General features: G+C 37.8%; 1 protein-coding gene across 3 annotated transcripts in view; it reads left to right on the top strand.

The window, feature by feature from the left end:
* The window catches only part of LOC118816660 (phospholipid-transporting ATPase ABCA1-like), a 249179-nt gene that overhangs the window by 125641 nt on the left and 101233 nt on the right, over window positions 1–22305 (top strand). For 2 of the 3 annotated variants that reach the window (XM_036583170.1, XM_036583168.1), the window contains 7 exons: window positions 343–474; window positions 2981–3120; window positions 4320–4457; window positions 17746–17936; window positions 20198–20264; window positions 20365–20567; window positions 21783–21831. In XM_036583170.1, coding sequence (XP_036439063.1) covers window positions 343–474; window positions 2981–3120; window positions 4320–4457; window positions 17746–17936; window positions 20198–20264; window positions 20365–20567; window positions 21783–21831 — 920 coding nt within the window. The remainder of the gene's footprint in view (window positions 1–342; window positions 475–2980; window positions 3121–4319; window positions 4458–17745; window positions 17937–20197; window positions 20265–20364; window positions 20568–21782; window positions 21832–22305) is intronic. The other variant, XM_036583169.1, reaches the window with a different exon arrangement.

Here is a 22305-nt window from a genome sequence, read left to right as displayed (position 1 = left end):
TTAGAGATGAAATTCACATTTTCAGTCTCAGACTTTGTAGTTTATGTCAGAGTGGTCTCTTCTGTCCCTCTGTTGCTATAGTAGCAGTGTCCAAAGAAATCTCCATTTTCATTTTTGTCCACTTCTGTTTTTTTCCCCCACACAAACTGACATCTATTTTGCAAGTAAGTGCTTTGTGGCGCTCGGGTCAAAGCTGTGAAATAAAGCAGCGTTTTTCATCCTTCACTCAAAAGTTGTATTAGGGATGGTGGGTTTTTCTTTTGAGATTGATAGTTGAAGCATGCTTTGAAGCGCCTGCTGGCCATCTGATTGTTTTGCTGGTTTGGTCTTTGCTGCCCTCAGGTCCATTCTGACCGGGCTATTCGCTCCAACGTCCGGCACGGCCTATGTTAACGGCTTCGACATCCGCACAGACATGGACAGCATTCGGAAGACGCTGGGCATGTGTCCGCAACACAACGTCTTATTTAACGAGTGAGTAGCAGAGGTCAGCTTCATGCTGGACAAGCCATGGCAGTGCTTTGGTGTTTTGAAATTGAGTGTTCAAGAGTTTGTTGCACAAAAAGCAAGTAAACAGCAACAAATAACTCATGTCAGCTCATTGTTACTTCAGTGAAAGAGTGAATATTGAGCTTCTTAAGTACAATGGAGCTTCTTAGTTCCTGTCAGCAAAGGAACAAAAGGCTCTGTTCTCTTTTTCAGATCATTTTGTTCTAAAATAAAATGCTGAAGGTCTAAAGTGAGAGGTGTGGCCTGTCAGAAAGAGATAAAGGAGTTGAACCAGGAGCACAGAATAAAATTAAACCCAACATTTAATATACCAAGTCAGAATACCCTAGTCTGAGTGACAACAACAACAAACTGGCTGTGTCTTTTTATTTTTTGATAGGACATTTCAACAAAAAAGTTTCATTTGTCTTGTTTCTTGTGTAATAGTGCATGATATACTGGTTCATCCAGTATACTGGTTGAAATTCTTTTAAAAGGAGTTTTGTCGTTGCTATTATACCAATATGTGGCAAATTAGCATAGATAAGCCAACATGTATACAATGTAAAACTCACTAATTCCCTCACCTCACAAGTAACGAGGTGCCGTCAGAGAAGTTAGTCTAGTTTGTTGTCAGAGGAGCAAAGAATGAGGAGTAAACGATGTAATGAGTTAAAAGGGAGTGTGAAAAAGGGGAAAGGAAAAGCCAGTCTCTTGGGGTTAGCCATTAGCCATTAGCCTAGCATGGAGACTAGCTGACTGTGCGTGCTCACCGCCTATGACGCCCCTCACTCGTCAATCTGCTTCAGGCTATGCTGTGGTTTCGGGCCTTCCCTTCACTGCTCTGTAGCTTCTTAGCTAATACTGATAGTGATAGTGAGAGAGTGAAATATTGACCAAATTCCAGTAGCATCTGATGGCTGTAGATGAAGCCTGAGTGCAAGAGAAACACACACATATGAGTCTCACAGGTGTATCTCTTACACTGAAATTTCCTTCATGGCCATTAGACGCTGCTAGAATTTGGTTTATGTTATAACCGAAATATTTTAGATTTGCTTTAGTTGTTAAATATAGTTGTTATTAAAAGAGAATGGTAATCCCAGAACAATACGTTATTGTTAATCTACAGAAATAGCTTTAGAGTAGGTTGAGTACCCAAAATGATTTTATTTGCAAAAAATATTTATGAATACACTAAACTAGTTTGGAGATCTGTTTTTACTCATTGAAACAAGTGGAGAAATTATGTTGAAATGCAGATTCTAAACTGCAGATGAATGTTGTGCATATTACATTATTTCTGTTTTTACATCAAAACAAACAATAAAAAAATTTCAGAAATGCAGGCTCAAAGCTGTTGATCTAATAGTGAAAATAAATGTAGAAACGTAATCCTTAAACTGCTGCTTAATTCAGTTATTAATGTTAGGAGCCTGATAGCAAGAGGGTGGTGAACCGCTGTTGGCCCGCTAATGGCAAAGCCGGCAGTCCACTGGCATTTTGCGCAGCGTTTTGCTGGTGGCCCAACACTGGTTAAGCAGAGTGTTAGACAAAATTCCACTTATCATTGCTCATTTTCCACTCACAGTCCAATTTACTTATTTTTCCTTCTTTCCTTTCTTTACTTCGTACATTAGTTTAATAAATGATTTTAATCCAGGCCAGTGTCAGCAAAAACATTTTTTTAATAAGTATTTTATAATTATGTTTTTATAAAATAATTTTATATACGGCCTAGTCATTTTTTGTCATTTGTTTATAATATTTGTCTTAGTTTATTTTCTAAAATAAAAGTCTCTGTGTACTTAAAAAAAAATGTTTGATGAGATTAAAAACTAGTTAGAAGTTGTATGCAGTACAAATAATCTGGTGGTCCAAGCGTGGACCAGTGGTGTACAGTCAGCGGGGTGCTGACCTTATCAAGCCAGCGGACCAATATATGCTTGCTATCTTGGGACTTCAATTATTTTGAAGACTGTGGTTAAGACCTTTCAGTAAATGCTGTTAATTATGTGGTAAGTACTATGAAACTAATATTTAAGTCACACATGTATGAAAGTGGGGAATTGAAGTGGGGGCCCATTAACAGGCTCTTGGGGTTAAAGAGGTTAAAAAATGATGTAATGTAATAACTCTAGACTCCCAAGGGTTAAATCTCCATTGGCAAATTTTGTGATGCCTTCATAAACTTTACTAAAGCAGTACATTGCAATTACGCTGTGTGTCAGGAATTCTTTATTATTACACGCTTGACATACAGCTTGGAGAAGCCATTATTTAATGACCAAAACTGTGAATGCTTATTGGATTCACGGCTCATTTATTGCAGTCAGACAAAAAACCTGGCGTGCGTTATGCATTATGCCGCTGTATGAGACGTATTCGATTTGTAGGGATGCGTGTGGAATGCTTTATGAAGATAGATTCTGATGTGAACCATCTGAACCATTATGCCCCGCCGACTCCATGATGGATGTGTGTTTTCCAGCCTGACCGTGGAGGAGCACATCTACTTCTACGCCCGTCTGAAGGGATGCAGCTCCGAGGAGGTAAAACAGGAGATAGATCAGATGATCAAAGACGTGGGACTGCCGCACAAACGCAAGGAGCTTGCCAAGAACCTTTCAGGTATGGTAGAGTGTGAGAGAATGTATGCCTGTGTGGATGAGTAAAAGAGAAAGTACTTTGGCTGTTTTTTGTCAGTTTGCAATAATTTAACATACTAAGCGGAAAGCTGGAGCTGGCCATTTTTTGCAAAGTATTTTCTACTGCTTTTTAAAGATTACGCAAGATCTACACAAAGTGATTGAGAGTGGCTTGGTACAAAACGGTCCATTCTAAAGAAAGGGTCGGAATTGTTCACGGTGGTGGTGTCACACAATAGTTATGTATACTTTACCTGATGGCCTTGATACTGTTTTTTAGTTCCCAGAAGCTTCTCACCTAAAACATTTTTTTTGAAATCCGTTCATGGTAAAGAGATACATGCAGTGCATTATAAGGCAAAATAGTCTCCTTATTTTTCAAATTTATCGATATTTTACCATCAACATTCTATATAAAAGCTCAAAGGACATGAGTAGGTTCACTGGTGCTTTTGGATCATAAATAAACTGGCTATATTTGTGTTGTAGACATTGTGACTTCTGGTTCCTATCACCACCACTGTAAAGAATTCAGTATGATTCTCTTTAGAATGAAGCACTTCATCTCAATCCACTCTGAATGACTTTGTTTACATTTTAAAGCTTGAGTAATGCAGAACTTTAGAAAAAATGTTGGAGCTCCTCTTTAGCGATAGTTTGGAAAAGAAAATGTTTGGATGAAACCTGCTCTTCATTCCAAGAAAGACATTTTGATAAAATTTTGATAAATGCAAAAACATGTCTGTTTCTGCCCTTTAATCTGCTCTTCTATGTTAATGCATCAGCGCTGTTGTAGCATTTATTTTAAATGTAAGGAATGTGATCTAATAAAGCTGGAAATTCATAGATTTTTATTCAGTTTCTATCAAAAACTACATCATGCACAAGCAAATATGAAATGGAATATGTCACAAATCACTTGCATTTTGTCGTTACTCTGATTTAACAAAATAAAAAGTTCTTACTAATCTGACTGCACATTCACAGTATATCCAACCGTAAAGGAAGCCTTGTGCAAGCCTTGTACACTTAGATGCATTTCAGTGTGCCCAACATGGACAGCAGATATAAACGTGTTAAAAGGGCCATCAACAAATTATCTGAATGGATCGCCGGCAAGATGCTCGGTTCCATAAGGTTCACTAAGCATCCTTTAGAGCCTTTCTTTTTGTTTGTGGACAGGTGGGATGCAGAGGAAGTTATCAGTCGCCATTGCGTTTGTCGGCGGGTCCAATGTGGTCATCCTGGACGAACCCACTGCTGGAGTGGATCCATATGCGAGAAGAGGAATCTGGGAGCTGCTGCTTAAATATAAAACGGGTCAGTATAGAACTGTATACTAACACTTATTTGTGGCCACTGACAACATACAGATGCTGCTGAACCTTTCAAAGTCTAAAGGTGTTTACTTTTGTTCTGCTATACCATTTAAATTACATAGTTTCATAATTTCATAATTAATTACATAATTACATAATGAATTACATGAATTAATTACACAGATGTGGTATGGGACTGAACATTTAGAAGTTTTAACAGAATTTCCTCGACATATTCCAAAGAGAAACAAGTGAGAAATAATTAGTCAGTTATGACCATAGTGACCATGCTGTTGCTGTCACCACTCGGGCTGCACTTAAATGCGTTATTGTCGATGGCGATACTGATACCTATGCCCGATACCACAAAGCAATTTCCGATGCGCATGCACACAAGTAGATGGAACTACAAATCATTGGCAGTATGGGTTGACAAGCAACAGTAAAGATTTGTAAAGCCAATATTTCATGTAAAGACAATGGTAGTGGGTGATATACCCACTGGAATTCTTTCTAAGGTATTTATTTCACTGGTACGCCACAAATAAGCGTGTTAAAAAACACAAACAGTGTAAAGCATGCTAACAAAAGCAGGCTAACCTCAGTGGCTGAGCCGCTTTTTTTTCAGTAATCCCTCATCTCCCACTGTGAAGTCGTTTACAGTCTGATGTAATGTTAGTCCGAGTTCTTATTGAGGAAGTGAACATTAGGGAGTCATATGGAAGGAACTGCTGGTCTCATGGGGGAATGGTAATCTTTAAGTTTAGCCTTTAGAATAGCAGCCCACTAGCCAGGCTAGTGTGTCTCGCAGCCTGTTGCGTCAGTCAACCAACAATTAAGTGCCATTTAAGCGTAGTGACACAGAACATAGCTTTTGCCAAAAAAAAGACAAAAAAGTGTATGAATATCAAGACTAATGAGCTTATTAGTTAAGACAGAGGTAGTATTGGTATCAGTACTCAGTATCGTCTGATATTTAAGGATCAGGTATCTGTATCTGTATCGGAAGGGTAAAAAGTGGTCTCAGTGCATCACTACCATTAACTGCAACTTGATCTATTCTGACCATCCACTTTATGAGCTCCACCTGCCCTATAGGTTCACTGAATAACAGCCTGGAGTTCATCTGTTGTCATGCACAGTCTGTAAGGCCCCCTGAGCCCCATTCATCATTATATTTTTAATAAAGTGGCTGGTAAATATATTCTCTCATCTTAGAGCAGAGCTGACAGATAACTTCAGTATTTCATTGGCTTGTAATTAGACAGTTCCCAGTGCTTCCTTTACTTTGAATGTGGATTTATATTAGTTAGATCCACAGGGATCATCAGTACTCACAGTGCATATATTCCAAGAGAAAGACTGTGCCTCTATATTCACTTCTCCCCTGCATCTGTAATCATATTTATTTATATTCAATGTTAGATCAAAGCCTAAGGTTATTATCACCACTGGCCACATAAAATTAGGTAGATGCACCCATCCAGAGCAGCTTCCAAACAAATGTGAAAGCAGTACAGTTTCCGAAATGGGGCTGCACAAATACAAATACTGCATTGGTTTACCACGTCACAGTCGGTGCCGATACTGACAATTAAACACAGTGTTGGTATCAGCATAAAAATGCACATGGCAAAAACTGTAAGCCCGCTGTTTCTATTAGAAGGCAGTGGTAGGGGGTAATATAACAGCTGGAATTCTTCCTAAGGTATTAGTTTCACAGAAAACACAAAAACACTGAGTAGAGCTAGAAGTGTCTGATGTTCTGGCATGTAAGCATAAGTGTATGGGACACACATATGAGACAGATGTCTTGAGAATTTTGGATGTGAAACAACATTCAGCATTGTTGTTGCTAAACCAGAGAAGCTTTGGCGTGATTATGTGTACACCATAGGTTTATCTGCATGTAGTTCAGTCCTGGTTTGACTAGTTTGCTCAATAAAAATACTTGGTATTTACTGCTGTTGGTAAATATAGGTCTCATTACTAGTTCTAAAATAGTGAATAGTAGTAAATAAACAAAAATAGGTTTTTATAGCATCAAAAATGATAATACACACACACACAACCAAAAAGTACACAAAATCCAATACATAAAACAAGTAAATGCAATTCATTCAAGCTTAGTATGTTGTTACACAGAACATTTTGTGAGACAGCGTTTACCAAAATAAAATAAAAAAGTGATATTGGTGCCATTTTACATTGGCAATTTTAACAGTACCTTTTTGTCTTTGTTGTTATTGTTATTGTTGTGCATTCCAAACCGTGTCCAGCGCAATTCATGACGCAACCCAAGAGCAACTGTGTTCTGAGCATTGCACCGCGGGATGCTATAGTGACAGCCAAGCTGTTGTGTACCACCATTGTACTTTTATCTGGTCAACTGTCATGGCAGACCAGCAGTTGGACCAGAATTTCACCGAACTGGGTTGTTTATATAAGCATAAATTTAGTACATCATTGCCCCTTTATTCCAATAGAACAAATAAAGCAGCGTGTATTCTTCCACTATAAACATCTTTAAAAGTTGTGGCTGGTGGAACAATAGTAGATCTATGACAGACACTATGAGTTGTCCTGTATCACCTCCTCGAGTACTGAGTGTTTAAACTACCACAGTAATGTGTAAACGCATTTTGAGTTTATACTGAAGGACTGTGCCTTTGCAGCGCACTGGCTGGGTGTTGTCATTTATGTTCGTGGACTTGCGTTGAGCATGATTCTGGCATTACTGGTCTGAGCACCTTCACAGCTCACGGTTACGACGGCGTGCTAGCCTTTTATATTTCATGTGCAGTCCCACTGCGCTGTATAGACCGTCTACATATATTCACATTGGTAACAAACAAACTGACAGCTCAACAGCGCTAGGGTTAGGATTAGGACCAGGGTAAGTGTTAAGATTAGGTTATGAGTTTAGGTTAAGGTCAGGATTAGGATCACAATTATTGAACAATGAAGCGAATGTAGTAGATATGTGGTTGGATGTACACTAAATGCTAGGTAAGCATCTACAGAGTATCTACAATGGCCTGTCCAAATGAAAGAGAACCCTAGCTAGCTAAAGGGTCTGCAATCCAGAATGAAAAACCAAAGACACGATGCCCATCAAGACTTTCACAAAACAGGATTGCAGAAATCAGTTTACAAATTGAAAGTGGTTTGAGTTTTTTTCAAAGACGTAGATCACCAAAAAGAAATAACCACAAAGGCATAATTACTATTAAAAATGACATTCAGAACGCCACGTATAATCTTATACATGTACTGTTTCTTTTTCTATATGCGATATTGTGATATCATAAACCGTGAAAAAGAGTTAGGTAATTATTGTGATATTAAACTTCTTTATCGGCACATGCCTGGGGGAGAGCGGGCACAGTGCGCTTCATTTTTTGCTGAATAATTTTAATTATTTTAATTATTTAATTATTAGTATTTGAGAACTTGCACATCTCCACTACAAATGAAAACAAACTTTTCAACTGCTGATGAGCAATTTAGCTGCAAGTAGTGCGAGTGCAAATATAACAAATATCCCCATATGAGGGGTTTATCATAACAGACAAAGGGGCCTTTTGTAACCGTCGCTAAAAGCTTTGGTAAATCAATGCAAAAATGATATGCATCAAAAAACACAATATTAGTAAAGAACAAAAACGCAGTGCTGAATACAGTAAATTTATTTTTGACTACCAAACAGAATAAATATGAGCACAATAAAAGTGCTAAATAAAAAAACGTCCAAAAAATTCCCTGTTTAAATTTATATGGAGGGTATCTATTGACTTGTTTACTAGAGAAGGCTTAGTTGCAACACTGGGTTAAAACAAACTCCGCCGTGTGGAGGCTGTACTTAACCTGGCTAGCTCTCAGTGTTATTTACATGCTTCAAAGAGTGGGTGATTAAAATAATAATGAGGTGAGTTCTGTGACTGATGCACACTGTTCAGTAATAAAAAAAAAACTTGTGGTGGAAAAAATAGCTTGGAACAAAAACAGTTGTCATGGTGAATCGAGAGAAATATCTCTCTGCTTGCTGTCAAAATTTGCAGGTGATGTTGTTATGGGAATAAGAAGAGTAAAAGCATGATCACTTGAGCCTGTTTAGCTACATAAAATATCCATGTAGTATCCTGCAGTAGGCTGTGCTCTGCTATCTCTTATTTCTAGGTTATAAATGCTTTTAGACTGTGTGTGTAAGAAACCTGAGTGTCTTCTTGATTAAGCACAAGTGTACCTTTCACACCAGCTGCCCTAACATTGTGTGCACATTTGAACCAGTCTAAATGGTCCAAATTTGCTTGCAAATGTAAACGTACAATTAAGAATATCTTTCCTTTTTTGAGGTGCTAGTGGTGATACGGTTGAGTTTAATTTAGGAAGACAGCTGCTTTTGAATCATCGTCCCACAAGCAGGACTGTTTTGCAATGTGCAATTGCCTTTCTGCAGCAAGGCATACTAAAGAAAAGGATTGTTCTGTGCTCTTCTTTAACTAAAAGTATCAGCACCAGGAAATCAATAGCACCCCTACGAGAGAAAGGCAGGCACATTTTTAACAGGTTGTTTAGCAGATTGTTCGTTTCAGAAGCTCTAGCTGATTTCTTCAGAAAGCTGCTAAAGATAATGCTCCTCAACTCTCAGTCTGCTCTTAATGAATATATGGATTTCCACCCTATTGACTGGCACAGTTCACGGGAGATCGTTTGCTCAGCCGCTGCGGGCAACAAGCTGCGAAAACATTCAAGCAATGATCGGTATCATTTCACATTAAAGAGACATACTGCGAACCCTGTGCTGCAGTTGTGTTTAAAAGTCAATAAGCAAATTAAGATAGCGCTCTGTGGACATGTTTTCCACACGGTGGCTAATTTACTCCACCAGCGACGATCTGTCCATGAGCTCCCGTTGAAAATCCAGCCTAGATCAGGCCGAAAATCCATCAGCCTCACGGAAGTTGGCTGTTATTGAAGCTTTGGCCACAATTTCGGCCATGAAGGAAGAGTAAGTGGCCTGATAATGAGGAGGGCAGTGCAGACTCAGCCTAATCACCCGTACCGTAATACATTACACTGCACTAAATTAATAATGAACACGTTCGCGCTCGCTGATAAGATAATCATGAAACTCGTCTCGTCTCTGCTAATTCCACACAATCAGGTTGAACCTGGCTAAATATACACCAGTCGTTATTCTTAAAAGGAAAAGCAGAAGGGATAGGGGAAAAAACATATTTATATAGATTCTCTATCTTACCTCAAGTGTAATAGATCAACCAAGACATGTTTAGCTTCTTTACTTTTGCACTGGAGCTAATGAGGATAATGTAGCTAAGTAGTGAAAGCTAATAGACGTCAGTCTGCATTGGGCACACTGCAAGCCTAAATCAAATGTGTGTTAGTTGTTAAGTAACCTTAAGTAGAGTTTAGTATGTGGTTTCTGATGTTGTGTGACTTACTGTTATCTATACAAATGGACAAAAGAACAGACAAATGCAGTCTTTACTGCTAATACTGTGCTACTTTTGTCCATTTTTTATAGATAACAGCACAGCACACAGTGCCAGAAACCACATTATCAAATCTAGATCATTTAACCACTTTAAGACAAGTGTGACGATTTAGGCACACAGTTTGCACAATGCTAATCGGTGGACAGAAGCTTCCATTACTTGTTAGCTACACTAGTTTTGTAGCTCAAGTGCGAAACTGAAACCTGCTATGAAAACTAAAGCAATAAACTAAGACAGGCTGTGCGTTACAGTGGTTTTATCATGGGTAAAGTTATTAAACTGCTTTACACATGATAAAATCACTGTAATGCACAGCTTCAAGTGACGTATTGCTTTAGCAATAATTAGTGTGTCAAGAAATGTAGGTCATTTAGTGTGTTATTGTGGCCAAGCAGCCATGGACTGCTGAAAGCGGACAATAACAGTCAGTTTATCTTCTAAACTTTTTGCCATATAATAAAAAATGTATCATAAAATAGCAGTTTTTTTATTACATGTACTTTTTTGTCATTTGTCATTTTGCTGCCCAACCACTTCCAGTCTGGGAGCAGCACAGGGTCGCCAGCAGAGCAGCATCGCCTTGGGCAGTGGTGAGGTTGAATGCCTTGCCCAAGTGTAAAACCAGGTGCACCAGATATCCTAGTCAATCCTGGGGTTTGAACCTATAACCCTCCAGTTGCAGGGTCACCCTTTAAAAATTTAAATCTGAAGTCTAATGCAGAAACCTTTGCTCATCAAATTACTACCACCATGACAAAGCTAATTTTCATTAGCACCTCTATGCATTTTCCAGTGTTGTCCATTCTATTTTTTTCCCCAAACTGGGTATTTTTAGTGACTTGGCATAGCAATACAGAATTTAGTTGTAAGGTAGATGTGGGTGTGCAAATATTGGGTACAATGACTTTAATCGTGGCTCAGGCAATCAATATTTAAGACCAGAATTGACAGTCTTATGATGAGTAATAACAGCATTTACTCCACGTCACATTGCACAAAATAATGTAACTAAATACTGTTTTAGTATAAGTGGCTGGATGATTGAGGTTTTCTCAGAGCTAGTTGAAGGAGAGTCTGGCCACTTTCTGTTTCTCCCATTATATCAAAAATATGACTGTAAAACACTAGAGGGTGCTCACGAGCAAGTCCTCAATGAATGGGGGTGAATGGAGCTAAATGGCTCTTAATTTTAGGAAATAAAAGGATATATTTCAGTATTTCACAAAAACTTACCTGGGTGGCTTGTACATCTCAAGCATTACTGCTACTAAGTGCTAAAAGGTTGGCATTACTGATACTGAGTGCTAATTGGTTGGCAAACCGATTGGCTCCTCGGCTGCTTAAAGTGGTTCGAGCTCACTGACGTCATAAATGTACATGAGGCACCATTATAAACTGTAACTTTCTAATGAATTTAACTTTGTAAAATAATTTATGCTGTTCTGTGTTCAGGACATGAGTACATTCATCTATATAAGAATGGTAAAACACACATTCATTAACCCACTCATTTTGGACTCGCTCAGTGGACATAACAGAGTGGCAGTTCTTTCAATAAATTCTCTGGTTTTCTGACGATGCAAGAAAATGATAACTTTCTACTTGTACAATAAATGAAAGCCCTCAGCGTAATGGTGGCTATGGCTGAAGGAAAATGCAGTTTCCCACAAGACGGGCCCTTTCACTGAATGTTCTTTAAAGGACTGGAAACACGAAGCATGCCTTGGCTGATTGACTACATTTGGGGCAAGAGGAAAAACTCTGTCAGTTTGATTTTGGCCAGACTATTTCTCCGACGCCTCTCTATACCTTGATACGCTGTTCTGTGTTGTTTCATTTAGAGTAGCAGTAACAGAACGAGGTTGTGTGTAGATGCATTCAGTTTTTTTCCTGATGAGCTCACTAGTTATATGAGTTAACCGATCTGTTTGCTGCCACTTAAGGTTTGTTAAGTGTAGTGTTTTGTAGAAGACTAATACAATATTTAGACTAAGGGCACTTAACGAAGTTCGCTTGTCATGAAGTTTAAACTCTGCCACAACTTTTTTTGTGTGTATGCAAGTCTAAAGGAAGTTGTTGTCACCTTTTCCCATATACCACAGTGTCTCTGCTGAATGAAGTCAATGAGAAAAATGCATTAAGAGTCTCCAGTGACATTACCACTAAAAGTCTGTGTCAGAGTTTCATTTTGGGGGGTGTGGCTGGCCTCAGCTTGGGTGGCCCGGCTAGGAAGCATTATGTCCCAGAGTACAGATAACTACTAACCAGTCAACTGCACTGTTGTAACCATGATCAGAGAGCAAAGATGTTCAAAGAAAATGTTGGTTAAATCTTATTCTGAAACGGATCTGTTCCCAAAAGCTGATTGGCTGAGCCATATTTGAAGCCTTTGTAAAATCTACGATGTATGCACGACTATGAACACCTCACAACAGCTGAATTGTGTATTACTGCACCAAGGCATGAAAAAAAACCCCTTGTGCTGTTAATGAAATAATCTGTGACTCTTGTGCTGCTCGCATGGACCAACTATAAATAAATATTGATGAAGTAAGAACCCATTTTTTTTTTGTTTAAACTGAGGGTCTGGCAACTTATGTTCTTAACTAGAACTAGGCTGGTTAGCTAGCTAATAGACTAAAAGGTAGCAGCCTAAACAACACCACCATTATCATAGGCTTGAATTAAAGTACTTACCATATGATTACCTGTAAAATGGCACTGTAAAAGTCTAAAATTGTCACTTGAATGGATTACACACTTCAAATGTCCGTGTTTCAGTTTAGCGTCAAACCCAGGCTGAATCCCAAATGGCTCCGTACTTCCTCAATAGTTTGCTAGCTATAAAAGTTTAGAGGTTCTGTCCTCTACAGCCAAATAGTGCATCATTTATTGAGTATGGATGTGGCTGAGTCCCAAATGACTGTTTCTTAGCATATTTTGCACTGTTGGGCTGCAGGATCCAGTATTTAAAATCCTATGTAGTGCACTATGTAGGGAGCAGGGAGCCATTCGAATTTCAGCTCCAGCTTGAGAACAGAGTGCTAAATAAAATCAGTGAAGGTAACTTGGTGACCAAAAAGTACTTATAATACAAAAGTGTTTGCATTAAACAGTGATGTGTTATCATATGTTAATTATTATATGAAAAAAATGAAAAAGTTCACGAAATGACTGCAGTATACAGCGATGGACGAATGTTTTCCTCATTCAGCGGTACATGGTGGCTTGGCAATGATACCATACTCTAAAGGAACTACATCTGTTTGTGTCGATTATTATTCATAATAACTTATTTTCTGAAAAATTGTGTTTTATCATATTTTATGTTGGCCACCGCTTTGTGTCGTGGATAAGAACACCCTTCCCATGAAAACATTGCAGTAACGTACGACATCTCGTGGCTTTTTGCTCTATTATTGGCTACAGGTATTGCAAATAAACCTGTCAAGTTTGACATAGCTGCAAATAACAAACCTTTCATTACAGAAGAACTCTCAGACTGACGGACAGAACTAAAGCGCTACACAGACAAAATGTCATGTTTGAAAGAAAAGAAGCACAACAACCTAAAACAGTGGATTAGTTTGCTAGCTAGATAGTCTAATAGCTAATCAATAGTAAAACTATGGCTAGATTAGCTCACAACTTCAGCTAAATTAGCTACTGCAAAAGCTAGCGTACTTGCTATATAGACTGTATCAAGCTGTTTTTCCTCTTTCCTTAAAACACTGCATTTACTGAGTGTAGCTCTTTGTTCTGAAGGGTTTTCTAAAATGAAAGGCTCATTATTTAAAGCCATATAGAGACTGATGCTGCTGTGAACGGTGGAAGAACAGCGTTTGAGTAATGACTGTGCATGACTGTAGCAAAACTGACAGGCAAAATTGTACATGTAAAATTAAAATGTTTTATTAATTTATCGCATTAGTATTAGATCACCAAATTAAACCACATCCTAATTGCATCTGGGCTTTACTAGACAGACAATTCAGCTGAAAATTTCTGTCAGTTGGACACAAAAAATTGATATGCAGTCATGTTTTTATACAGTTGTATGCAAGTTTTGACACCCCCATCAAATTATGTGTTTTGTTGATTTTCCAAGTGAAAATAAGTAATACATCTGTATTTGCTTATTTGCTGACTTTAAAATACTGGAAAAAAAATAAAACATAAATAACGTTTTAGCACGTTTTATATTTTGTTTTTTTTTTGTCCGATATGTTGAACTCTGCAAATAAGTAGAAATTGTGCATTAGAGACTCAGTACAATAAAGTACTAAAAATAGGTAATTCACAGCTTGCTGAGTAAGAGTTGGAGTTATGGAGCTACAACAGAATAAAGGATATGGGTATTATGAAAATTCTGGCAAGTTTTCATGCAGTGATGGGTTCTGCTGAGGGAAATAGGGTGAGGCAAAAGGCTCACGAAAGTTTCAAGGGGCCCAAAATTTTTACCAGCGTCCGTGACACACACACACACACACACACACACACCCAGCAGAGTGAAACCTCCATCTCTTTTCTTTACCTTGAGTCACAGCTTTGGAAAACATTGCATCATTAATGGAAACAGGTGTGTGTGTGTGTGTGTGTGTGTGTGTGGGTGTAAGGCTGAAAAACTGCAGTGTTTCGCCTGTCCATGATCGATCACTGCGCTCTCTGATATAACACATCATAAATCAAACCTGCTAACCACAGCCATCTCTCTCTCTCTCTCTCTCTCTCTGTCTCTCTCTGTCTCTCTCTCTCTCTCTCTCTCTCTCTCTCTCTCTCTCTCTGGAGGGCTGTGCTCCCTGTAGATGTAGGTGTATGTATGAATGTCACAGAGGGGATCAGTACAATGAGCATGAATAACTCGCTAAATGGAGCAAGATACACACTTCTTGTGCACTAATCTCTGTGTGTGTGTGTGTGTGTGTGTGTGTGTGTTTGGGCTATCAAAATAAAATTTGACATTCGAATATTCTTCAAATTCAATGAAAAAATGCTGAAAATCTCAATTTTTTTAGGTTTAGGTGCTGTGCCTCCTAATGTGTTCCAGTCCCAATTAGACATTAACATTATCACAATCAACGATTGTCAAATTGAACATAAACAAACAAAATAGCTGTTTATCTTGGCTTTAGTTAAAACTGTATAGAGTTTTACACATTATGAGTAAATTTGCGAACATCCAACAGATTTAGCAGCTTAGTCATTCTGAATTAGGTGATATGAAATATAAATTCAGTTTATAAACTGAATTACGCTAAAAAGGATCATGTGAAGTAATCAAATGATGTGCTTTAGTTGGCAGACTTTCTGACTAGTTTGTAGCAGAGTAAGCTAATACTCATGTAATATTTATAAGGTAGAGAAGCTGCTACATGGCTACTTCAGCCGCCCACACCAGCTACAAACTTTCACCACAGTCCAGCACAACCGCTCTCTTTAGTGTGTGATGACAGCGAGAGATCACTGAGAGGTTTCATGGAAAAGTCCTTAAACCATCTTCTGAGTCGTGACCCCTAGACTGAGAATCACTCCGTGTGCTTTTGGAGTCGCTTGAAAATTTAGGCTGAATGCCGTCTGGTGGATATAGGAGACATAACGTTGACTTAAAAATGTACCGTTTACTGCAGTTAGTTGTCTTCTTGCTTGTTTTCTTTGCAAAATCACATATGATTTAAAAAATGTAACGTGTTTAAAAACTGAATATATTTTAATATGTGACCAACAAACAAGGGAACATTCTGAATTTGATTTCTGTGTATCTGTGTGTGTCTGACTCTAAACATAATCTCATGTACATTAAAGAGCAGTAAAATGCTAAAGGAGCTGCATTAGTACACAAGTACAATGAGCATGAATAACTCGCTAAATGGAGCAAGATACACACTTCTTGTGCACCGATCTCTGTGTGTGTGTGTGTGTGTTTGTGTGTGTTTGTGTGGGTGTGTGTGTTTGTGTGTGGGTGTGTGTGTGTGTGTGTGTGTGGGTGTGTGTGTGTGTGTGTGTGTGTGTGTGTGTTTGTGTGCTGTCAAAATAAAATTTGACATTTGAATATTTGTCAAATTCAAAGCAAAAATGCTGAAAATGTCCATATTTTTTAGGTTTAAATCCTCTGCTGTGCCTCCTAATGTGTTCCAGTCTCAATTAGAAACTATCATTATCACAAACAATGGTTGCTAAATTGAACATAAACAAACGAAACAGCTGTTTATCTTGGCTTTAGTTAAAACTGTATAGAGTTTACACATTATGAGGGATGTGTGTGTCTGACTCTAAACATAATATTATGTAGATTAAAGTGCAGTAAAATGCCGAAGGAGCTGAACTAGTACAGAAGTACAATGAGCATGAATAACTCACTGAATGGTGAAAGATACACACTTCTTGTGGACTGATCTGTTATTGCATTAAAGTAATGTAGTTACTTTTCTATAACAAAGTAGTGTTACACATTACCCGGCTTTGGCTTAACATAGATTTTATTACTTGCATTAGTCATATTAGTTATACATGACTCCTCTATCCTCTATGTAGATTATCCGTGCCTGTCCCTGTGAGTAATTTAGGCACGTGTTCTAGTAGTGACAGCTGTTTTTGTGTATTTCTTTGTGATGGAAATGTAGGAAAAAACAGAAAACGTGAACATAATCTAGTGTTCATATACCTGCGTGAACACAAAGGAGAGTCGAATTCAGCATGTCTATAATATCTGATGACAGCATTTAGCTACACTGTGAAGTTTTGTTCATTTTTATAGCTTACAGTAAGTCTTCCTCTGCACTAAACTATGTCAAAAAGTCTCCATGACCTTAATGAAGACCTGGATGCAATTTATCGTGCTTATAATGCTTCTTCTCTCCTTCTTTCCTATTCAACTGTAGACATACTGTACTTACTTTGAATACAAGCATTTTCATTGCATAATTTAAGTATGAAATATTAAAAACTACTTTCCTTGAGAGTTTAAATCAGTGTTTAAATATTTTTAAACCTCAAGTCTGTATGTCTCTGTGTTTTTGTTTCTCAGATACACTTAACTTCCAAGTTATAAAGTATTGATAAAAGCCGCTGCCAAATTTTCCCCGCAAAATCACAGCTGGGCTAACAGAGAAAGTTGTTGACCACCGTTGTTAAATGAGTTGACTGCAGCTACATTCATTAGGTTTCATGAAGCTAAAACTTAGCCAGGAACCCTGCTTAAGATAAATGAGCTTTGCGAGACAGACCCCTGCGTGTGTGTGTGTGTGTGTATTTGACGTCTGTGGTTGTTATTCCAGTTCAGGTCACATGATCCTTTCACCATCCATCATACAGATTAAACAGATGTCCACTCCAGGATGGTGCACACACACACACACACACACACACACACAGTGTATTTAAGATTAATCTAATTTATACTCTGCTCTTACATCCCCTCCATAAAGCTCCGTCATACAAAGGACTAAACCACACTTAAGCATGCACTTGCAACAAAGATTGTATATATATGAGTGTGGGTGTATAATTCTCCTTCTCTCTCATTTTTTTAAATTTTCTTTCTCTTTGTCTTTCTCTCATTCTCTCTTTCACTATTTCTCTCTGTATTTCTTCTTTCTCTTTATCTCTTTCTCTCTCTCTCTGTTTCTCGGTCTGACTTTGTCTTTTTTTTGATTTTCTGTATTTTTTCTCTCTCTTTTTCCCCTCCCTTTATTCTACCTAATTTTTTTCTCCCTCTCTTTTTTTTTTTTCTTTCTCTATTTTTCTCTCTATGTCTATCCCTTTCTCCTCCAGGCCGGACCATCATTCTGTCCACGCACCACATGGATGAGGCGGATATCTTGGGGGACCGTATTGCGATCATCTCTCATGGTCGTGTGTGCTGCTGTGGCTCCTCCCTCTTCCTGAAGAAAACATATGGCAGCGGATATTACCTCACCCTCGTACGGACCAATCAGGACAAATTCAACAACCTGTACAAACCGGTATGATAGTGCGGGTGTCCTGAAGGTGACCTTGAACGTACTTGTTGTTATTATTTTTAGTAGTAGGAGTATAGTAGGCATAGACTCTTTCTTTACTGTGATGGTGATAGGAACCAGGGGTAATGATGTCTACAACACTAATATAGCCATTTTATTTACTATACAATACTACAGTGAACCTACACGTCTTCTGAGTTTTTATATTGAATGTTGACGACGATAAAATAGTGGAAAATAAAGGTTTTATTTGGGGACGATTTTGCCTTATGACATTCTGTATGTCCCTCTTCACAATGAATTGTTTCAAACAAATGTTTTAGACCAAAACATTGTAGTGTTTTCATAACCATTTCATGTGTTAACTTTCTTTGAGGAAGCATTTAGAGGCATTAAACACAATTCAGACATCTGGTTCCTGTCAGTACCACTGTAAATATTTCTCAGAGAGATTTCACATTAAACTGCTCTAAATTACATTATTTACATCTTGATTTAGTCATAGAGAAACAGTGAAAAATTGGTGACATTCCCCTTTGTAAATGGAGCTTAAATAGAAAAATGAAATACAAGACAAATGTAAGATGTGGTGCCTTTAAAATAAAAAAAAACATTATAATAAATATTGAAATAATTGAAACATTTAATGTATTTTATGTTTTGTGTAGAAAACATAGTGTTTCAGGTATCCTAAACTATATGAAAGGACTACCGCACTAAGAACATTCAGAGCTTTTATGATTAGCCAGACTTCACTATCATTGGGAGCATAAAATTACAGCATTGCAGACGCTCAGCAACTTCCATTCACCCAGAAAAAATTCCTCGGTAATCTCAAAAAGCAACATCCAGAGACCCATAGTCCAATTATATTAACTGCGATGAAACATCTCAGGTAACACAGTGATGTAAAGCTTCTTATTATCTGAATACAATTAAGCACCTGCTTGATAGATTCTTATTGACATTTAGCTGCTCCTACATCATGACAAATGACTAATTCTCTATTGATTATGAGATGGAGCTGAAGTCAGTGATAAGAAAAATAAAGACAGCTCTGACACACAGGTGACCTCATCCTCAGACAGAGGAGAGAGAGAGAGAGAGAGAAAGAGAGAGAGAGAGAGAATGTAGTCATTGTCAATTCCCACAACTGTCTAGCTATAGTTTAAAGTGCTTCCAGCTAAGCAGGATAAAGGCAGGTATAATATATAGTAAATCATCGTCATTGTAAGAAAAGATTACATCTCCAAGATGGTGACTTTATAGGAAAAGGAAAAACATTCTTAACATCTATCAGTGTCGTTAAAAAACTAGAAAGATCTGATTTTCAAAATTTGTCTTGGACCACTTATTATGACGTTTACACAATGTAGAGGACAGCTTGTGTCTTTGAATTATGAAAAAATGCGTTTGTTAGTTACAATATTGCTGTTGCCCAATTGTAGTGACCAGAAAATGCTCCCAACAGAGAGAGAGAGAGAGAGAGAGAGAGACCTAATAACAACACAGCCAACTGACCTATTCATGCTCTGCCCCTCTATGCATTCTTTCATAGATACTCTTGCTACAAGCTTTCCAGAGTGTTGCCGAATCCCATTAAACCTAATTCAGCCTTTCAGGAAGCATAAATTTTAAATTTTAACTGCCGCAAATGACGTCACAATGGACATTTCTCACCTTGTCTAGTAACCCTCTAGCAACCACCACAGATACCATAGCAACCACTTAGCAATACCCATGCAACCACCTGGAACACTGTAACAACCACATAGCAACCCCCTTGCAACCATGAGAGAAACCAGCTAGCAACCAGCAACAGGCTGGCAACCACTTTGAATATCTTTGCAACTGCCTTGCAACACCTTAGCAACAAACTATCAATACCATAGCAGTGACCTTGAAATCACCCAACAACCAGCTGAAATACTATAGCAAACACCTAGCAACACCCTAGCAACCATCTGAAATATAAACCCTATAAAGTTATCAGAAACAATCAACAGTTATTTGTAACTGCTTTAACTTTTCCAGCATTTTTTGCTGGTGTCAATGCAACTTTATTTGTTTACAATCTTTCCCCTCCTAATTTCAGATGATTTTTATTTTGTATGGATGTGAAAGAATATTAGAATAGATTGGGTGTAGTTTTTTCTTGTGCAACTCAGCTACCCCTTAGCCTGTGCATGTTTGTAGATTACCTTAATAACACCAACACTGCTGTACGTGTGTCTGTGTGGATCGTGTGCATGTGTGCTGTCCAGCAGAGTGACATCGGCAGTCTAGACGAAGGAATCGGCTCAGCCAGCGTCTGCAGCGTGGAGCCAACAGGTCAGTTCTCTTTCATACACCTTACATAAACACAGTGGCGTCAGTAGTGTGACATCAGACACTCTCTCAAACCCATCACACACTCTCTGTCTCTGTTCAGATGTAGCGGATGTGAGCGGTCTGGTGCGGAGGCATGTTCCGGAGGCGGAGTTTCTAGAGATCATAGGTCAGGAGCTGGTGTACATTCTCCCCTACACCGGCTCTAAAGACGGCACCTTCGCTTCACTTTTCAAAGAGCTGGACCTGGAGAGAGAGAGGCTGGGCATCAGCAGCTATGGCATTTCAGATACCACCCTGGAGGAGGTATACACACTCAGACCTGTGAACACTCTCATGAAAACACATACAAACTCACAAACCTGGGCACCAACTATGGGGACCTCCCCAAAACTGAGCTTGAGCAAAGTGATGGTAGTGAAACTGCACAGCTGACTTCATTTTGTGTTTTGGTTGTGTTTTAAATTAGAATTGTATTTTTTATTTGATAATAGAACTGTAATTTGAATAGTTTCAGTATTACAGGATGCCACAGTAGTGCAAAGTAATCACATTGTCTACTTTATTATTTCTTGCTCTTTCTGGTAGTTTATAAGCACTTTGGTTAATAAATGACCAAATTTAATTAAAGTTGGCTGAAATTTGCTTTGAATCACTCCATTTGTGAAAGTGTTTTCTTGTTGTTTTGGCTGAGAGCAGGCTTAGTTTTTCTGAATAATATGGTGAATTGTATACATTATTTACAAAAGTACACTTGAGTGCATGTTTCATTTAAAGTATTTAGGTTTATATAATAATATTTAGAAATATAACTAAAAATGCATTTTTAAAATGTATTTTAGCTGCTGTGTCCACTCAATGAGTAGCACTGAAGTGTATCAGTCATTCAATTACATATTTATGATATATTCCAACTGTAATAACAATTATGTCTACAAAATACATGCCTAAATCTACTTAAGTGTGACTAAAGTTCAGAAAAGCACTCAAAGGACAACTAAATGCATTTAATATACATTTGATCATAGCTTAATTACAATTTAAATACACTTCAGTTGGCATAAGTTGTGCCAAACAGTACAGTTAGTGTGCATAAAAGTATGTTTAAAGAGTAAACCTTAAAATTGTGTACTTTTTTTATACACACTTTTTTGAAAATCATACTTAAATGCATTTTCTATCAATAGGGTGTATTGTAAGGGCAGCAAGGGGAGTGGCATCACTATATAACTTTTAATAAACTCAATATAATTACATATACAATATTCTCATCTACAATTCAGGCTCATATATCCAGTGTTAAAGTGAGAATATGTTTTTCGGTTTTGTTTTCAGTGAAGGAAACTGAAATGAATATGTTTAAGATGGAACACTCAGGTTACTACTGTAATTATTGTGGATATCATTTTGATTAACAAAATATTTTAATGTGTTTATTCTTATTTAAAGAATGTTCCTGGGCTGCTCGTAAACAATAATTAACTGTTTATCAGTTTATAGCTTTCTATATCTCTTTTTTAGATATTTCTAAAAGTGGCAGAAGAGACGGGCGTCGATGTTGAAACTACTGGTAATGTTTTTCTCTCTTTCTGTGACCATGGAGCAGGAATGCAGCTTGAGATGCTTTCATTCAACATGTATTTTAACAATGTGCCTAGGTTAAAAAAAGTATTCGTGTTTGAAGCTAAGAATGACACAACAGGGTAATATTTTTCCAGAGTTTTATAAAGAACCAAGAAAAATGTGTGAAAATATGTGTGTTCATGGCATAATTCATAATAAGTATTATTTCCTAAAGACTAGACGTGTCCTTGCAGGGGTCAACATAAATTCACTTCAGTTCAAACCCATTTACTCAAATATAATCGAAATTTTCAGTTTTAAAGGGACAAAACATTGGCTTCTGTAATGATGAATGGCCTTGTGCTCAGTTTATTGGCTATGTGTTACTCACCCACCAGGCAAACTAGAGCTTTAGACTGAGTATATTTAACCAACAACATTACAGTTTCCATACAAGTTACCATTTGGATGAGTGAGTGAG

Source organism: Colossoma macropomum, unplaced genomic scaffold (assembly GCF_904425465.1).
Source record: "Colossoma macropomum unplaced genomic scaffold, Colossoma_macropomum, whole genome shotgun sequence".
In the NCBI taxonomy this organism is placed as follows: domain Eukaryota; kingdom Metazoa; phylum Chordata; class Actinopteri; order Characiformes; family Serrasalmidae; genus Colossoma; species Colossoma macropomum.
This window is presented reverse-complemented; position numbering and strand designations above follow the sequence as displayed.